General features: G+C 37.3%; 1 protein-coding gene across 1 annotated transcript in view; it reads right to left on the bottom strand.

Annotated features, from left to right (window-relative positions):
• Window positions 1-6000, bottom strand: part of STK39 (serine threonine kinase 39) — a 254646-nt gene that overhangs the window by 46561 nt on the left and 202085 nt on the right. Inside the window, exon 19 of the mRNA XM_012725522.1 lies at window positions 3306-3374. Within this exon, the coding sequence (XP_012580976.1) occupies window positions 3306-3374 (69 nt within the window). The remainder of the gene's footprint in view (window positions 1-3305; window positions 3375-6000) is intronic.

Raw genomic sequence — 6000 nt, 5'->3', positions numbered from 1 at the left:
ATATATATATATATATATATATGGCCCTCCCTGGTGGGTTAAAGCATAGAACTAAGACTAAAGTCACTTCAGCATGAGTTCGATCCCCGCCTACCCTGGAGGTGACCCACATGGCTCGGCAGACCTCTTCAGACACTCCTGCTGCTCCCCTCAGCAGAGTACTTTGTCAGTTGGCCTGCTCTGCTCCCCACTCTGTCTCTGGTGAATCCTCTCACCTAACACACCTTAGGCCTGTACCCCAGTTCTGTATGCATAAATAAATCTTTTAAAAAATGTATCACTGAGGAGAGCATTATCAACTACCCCATACTATTCATGTGTCATGTAAGATGGGGACTAAGAATGAAGCACTGGATTTAGCAACAGACCTTGTATCTTCTACCCACCTCCCTCCTGCTCACTTTATGCCAGCTGCACCTGCCTTTGCATTTGCCACTTCATCTGCTAGAAGTGTGTCTCCCCCACATATGACTTTGCAAAAAGCAGTTTGAGTGGGGAGGTCAGGGGCCTGGAAGAATGAGTTAGAGAGAGAGTGGTGGGAAAGGAATTAGTCCTCTCACTAATCCTGTGAGTGGATTAGTTGTAGGGTGATGGAGAGAAAGAGATGTAGATGAGGTAGAGAAGAGAGAGGGTTTCTTCTTTTATTTTTTCTTTAAGGTGGGAGAAATAAAAACATTTTAATATATTGGTGGGAGAAATCTAGTCAAGAGGGAAACAGATAAAGAAAGAAGCAGAGGATTGCTGAGAAAAGTTTGTGGGTACAAAATTAAACATTTTATCTGCTTATCAAATAGTCGAGAATTAAGATATAAAGTGACATTTACTGATACCAGAAAAACAAGTAAGGACAAGCTATTTTTTTTCCTAAGTGATACAAAACTACCATCACTTGATATATTCTGGGCCCACCTTGTCAAGACTGAAGATATCAAATAAATTGTACACAGAGTGTAAGAGTCAGGGTTATGATCTGAGCTTGAAGACATGAGACCCCAAGTTCGAAAACTGTGACAAGATGCAATGCACCTGGAAACTTTTTTGACCTCCAGTTTTCATCCACAAAATACGGGTGAAAAACAACCTGTCCTTCCTCTGCCTTAAAGAATTGATGTGATGATCAAATGGAACATGCAGAAGTTGTTTGTGACTCTCAGGTGTGACATTGCTCTAAGGCATTTTAGTGCTACTAGCTCAGAGAGAATTACACATACTTGGTCTTACTCCAAGTTTCTACATTTTAGCTCCAAGAAAGGGGAAAACATGCAGAGTGAAAAAAATTTTTAGAAGAATAAAGCATGGAAATACATAAGCATTCTGTGCTATGTGTTGTATTTAAAACACATGTGATAAGTTGTACATAAATGATGCCTACATTTCCACATTTAAAAATCATAAAAACCCTTCCAGTTTAGATTCAGCTGGGCCTGAGGCAAAATGAGAAGTACACTACAATTTGACTATAGGCCTGAAGCAAGACCATGTTTAAAAACTCTGACCTAATATCTTTCCATGAATCTCTTTATTCTCCATGTTCCCTACCACCTGCCAGGATTAATTCAAATCAAAAGATTGTTTGATCCTTGACATCCTGCCTAATAGGAAACTTTAGTAGTTGTTTAAAATACACTTTTGGTTATTATTTTCATCAGTTAATTTTTAATAACTTACTCTACGAAACATAGCTCTCATTAAGGAAAACATATCTTTCTGGATATCTTGATCTAACCAATGACTTTTCTCATTTCTGCAGGTAATCTAAGACACAAAGGAGTGGGCCCCTTTTTTTTTCTGATACAAATGAGAACATCTACATTTATGAAGGGACTGTTAACAAAAAGAATTCTAAGATGGAATTTATAGTAGACCCCAACATTGAATTGACATTTTCACTCAGCTTACCCTCACATTTGATAAGAAAATTTAGGTAAGAATTTAGCTGGTCACAACATCTCACAAGATTTTAAAGTATACAAAATATATACCACTTTCTACTAAAATACATCACCATAAAAGGCATGCAATGGGCAAAATAATCAACACCCCCTTGTGAAAACAGTGTTCAAGCTTCACATATCATGATAAAGAATGCAATTTTCTCTCATTATAAAAATATCTACCACTGATTCATGATGTGGTACGTACATATTAATATCACATTAGAAACTTATTATCTAGTTAGAATTTCCATCTCCTACTAAAACCCCAGTTACTGTTCATTAAGTAATTCTTTTTTTATAAAGATCTACAACATAGGGTTTCTAGGAACAAGTTATTCTGATGGTTGTGCTTATCTACTTCAAGCTCTCTTTCTCTCAATCATACTCTGGCACCTATTAGAGGAGGACATATTTCTAGTAAATATTTTTAAGTTAAAACATTATCACTTAATGGATCCATATAACCTTTAACAGATCTGAATATTTTTTGAAATACACTTATAATGCATATTTCCCAAAATACAGTTAACATTATACCAAATACTAACATGACATTCACTAGTCTTGATTACTTAGGTCAGCAAGATGGTCATCCACAATTGACTACATCACAGTCTTCACGAGCTCAGAACGCGCTGCAGTGCGTGCAGGTGCCCACCCTTCCCCCCAAGCAGAAGGATGTGACGTTTGTTGTTGGATCACAGTGTCAGCCGCTTATAGGTTTTCTGCCTCCCTTGCCCTGTCAGGTTTCCAGTAAATTTTTGCTGCTATCAACAGGTCTTAATCTAGGAAGATCCCCTATTCCCAGACAACTATCTTGCTTCTAAAAGCAGTAAAGAGCTGCGGTCTCAAATGAAGTAGCTGTCTCACAAACAGCCTCGAGGCCCTGCACAAACCATGGAAACGATTTAGGAATGTGCTTCCTTATACTACACAGTGAGAGGTAGGGATTGAATTACCTCTAGGTCCATCCTTATGATCTTATGATGACCTTATGATGAATTTGACTGATGGGAAAACAACTAAGCTTACGACAACTAAACAAAACAGAGAAACTCTGACAAAGGACCTCAGAGAGCACCCTATTTTGGTACGTGGAATTTTTGGCATCTTATCTTTGCTATGACATGGGATTTGGGGGGGGGGGGTCTTTCAAGTTCTTTGTTATATTTCCAATAATTGAGGCTCCTCATTTCATAAATCATATCCAGATAAATGGCTCAAATTTGCACTGAGCTTTTACGTAAGAGATAATCAAAATAACTTTCTTAAAATTTAGTATAAATTTTAACTTTATGAAGACCTTGTTTCCCAATGCATTCCCATTTGACATAACAAAATGACAGTGCATACTGAAAAATGATTTACCTATCACCACATCATGACCGTCAACCAAGCCAGCAGAGAAGAGCTCCTGAGAAACGCCATCTGCTGTATCTGTTCAAATGTGCAATGAATATGTATTAGTAACCATAAAATAAAAATCAACAATTCAGTACCATGTAAAATGTGTATTTTTTCATTTACAAAAATCACCCTTGTTTGTTAATGCAACAATTCAGACTCTAACAGAAGGAATAATCAGAAGCATCATGAACTACTTTCTGCCATGGACAATTTGCGTTCTGCTGCTTAAGTAATAGAAGTGGACACAAAATTATTTTTATCTTATTATTTGTATTTGGCCAGAAACTTTTGCCCTTTGGCCACTGTCTGAATTAATCCTTAAGTTCACTGAAGTCCTCTTCTAACTGATCCCTGTGACACTGCTTTTCTTTCTTGCCAAGGTTAATTCCAGTCATGATCAATCCTTTCTGTCATTAGGAGTTACTGAGTTAGAATTTATAGCAAAGGCTGAATAGATAGCTTTTGCTACCACCTTATATTTGGTACCAACAACTTAAGAGCTTATTGAACTATCAGGAGGAGCTATTTGAATGTATGCTATTACAAAACACTTTTAACATGGCATTGATCATTTGATAGCAAGATTTATTTTCTTAGAAGACATGAAGAATGCAGTTTTTTCATGAGACAGGAGTTAGCAATCAAAGATGGGATTAACAGGCGTTAGCAGGTGAATATAGCTAAAATTACCTAATTGAAAGGCTATGAATGAACACGATAATAGTGAGAAGTTTGAAATATTTCTAAAGAGGAATTGATAAATTATAATTCCCATTATAAAAAAGAATCACTATAAACTCCTGTTTTACAAGGGAGATGACATGGTCTTGATGGCCTTTAGATATTTTCACAAACATCCAGAACTCTTGCTTGGTAAGAGTAAAAGCTGGTAGCAATCTAGGGAGAGGTTTGACTTAAGTGCCTTCTAAAATCAGGGAACATCTGAAAATATAGCTGCTGAATCAAACAAGCATCTAAACTGAGCTGCAGTTTGCTATGCCAGAGCCAGCCCTCAGCATAGGGTTTCCTTGCTTAATCTGTGTTTTAAGTGAGGTAGTCATGTAAGTGAATAAGTGAGCTTGAAAGTGTGTGTGTGCGCGCGCATGTCAGTGTATATATGTGAGCATGTAACTGCAGGTAGAGCTTTCATAAGTAACAGTAAATGCTCATAAACTTTAAAGTGCTTAGCCTGGTGTCTGACACACAGCAATTACTCAGTAAGTTGTAACCGTCATGTTGACGCATCTAAGCGTCTGAAGTGCAGCTTTTGTTCCTGTGTACTCTCTCCCTTTCACACATCACTCAAAATTCCCAAATAGCCAATAAATATTTAATGTATAATATTCTTAGCCTTTCTGGAAAAAAAGAAAGTGTAGTAATTTATCATTTTACTCATTCCATGTCATCATAGAATGAACGAAATGGAATCATGAATGAAGTGGAATTAAAGAAATACATAGGCAGCTGATTACTAATCTATGAAAATTTATAGAAGGAAGGTTCATCTTGGGTCTGTCACAAATAACACCTTATAATACTTAAAAAGTGTTTTCTTTCAATTCATGTATTCATTTTTGCACTGCAAGAACTTGGGCGTAGGCCAGAGATGTGGTGGGGTGACAGAGTTTGCAGAGACAGAGTGGGAGCAAAACAGGCAGAGTTATTGAAATAGACTGCTAAGGGGAGCAGTCAGTGAAATGGGAGAGGAGAGATCTGCTGCACTATGTGGGTCCGCTCCCTGGTCAAGGGACTGAACTCAGGATATACAGGAGATAGCTCTGAGACTTGACCACGAGGCCACCAGGAAGGGCCCCCTTCCAATACTCTTGTAGGGATAAAATGATCCCATAACAAAGAATAGAGGGTAACAAAATGAAAGACTTCTATGAATATGATTTAGTTTTGTGAAACTGGCTAAAACGTTCAGTCTCATAAATCTCCATCTTTCTGTATAACACCTGAAACTTCAAAAAATAACAGATGGATGTCAAATGGCTACCAGAACACTCAATAGGTGGTCATTACTTTTCTACTGACTGATCACATACTAACGCACCTGCTATAATCTCCAAGTTTATACCATCTTATAGTTGAGTAAGGAGTTATAATCACATAATGTAGTTGAAAATGGAATAATCAAAGAAGTCATATTTAGGGTAAACACTGAGACAGTATGAAAGAAAATGACATTTCCTAAATGATCAACACATACAGCATATCTTATTACTTTCAGATCTCCTCGTACCAGATGAGTTATGCTAACATGATAATGGTCATTCTGGCTAGACAAAATGGAAATATTCCGTGTGTGTTATTCAAGTTATTTTGTATGCACGTAGCTTTATATCAGTAACACTGTAGGAACAGACACTTACAAGTGACTGGTAATTTATTTTTCTTTAAGCTGTTTAACATTCTTAATGTGTAAACACTCGGTTTCTGGAGCATATAGGAACATAATAAAGACAAAGACCATGCTCTCAAACAAGGACAGAATACTGGTATATTTCTGTCATACATTCTGTGCCACACATATACATATTTGTGTACGCACAGCACACACACAGTACACGTGTAATGTGCATGCACGGATAGAGCAGACAACTGAAATGCAGACAGCCTCAGTAGTCACTCAGGTATAGTGATGTATCCATGG

Source organism: Condylura cristata, unplaced genomic scaffold, assembly GCF_000260355.1.
Source record: "Condylura cristata isolate star-nosed mole 26May11 unplaced genomic scaffold, ConCri1.0 scaffold00002, whole genome shotgun sequence".
Lineage (NCBI taxonomy): Eukaryota > Metazoa > Chordata > Mammalia > Eulipotyphla > Talpidae > Condylura > Condylura cristata.
The sequence above is the reverse complement of the archived record's forward strand: the minus strand, read 5'-3'. Positions and strand labels throughout refer to the sequence as shown.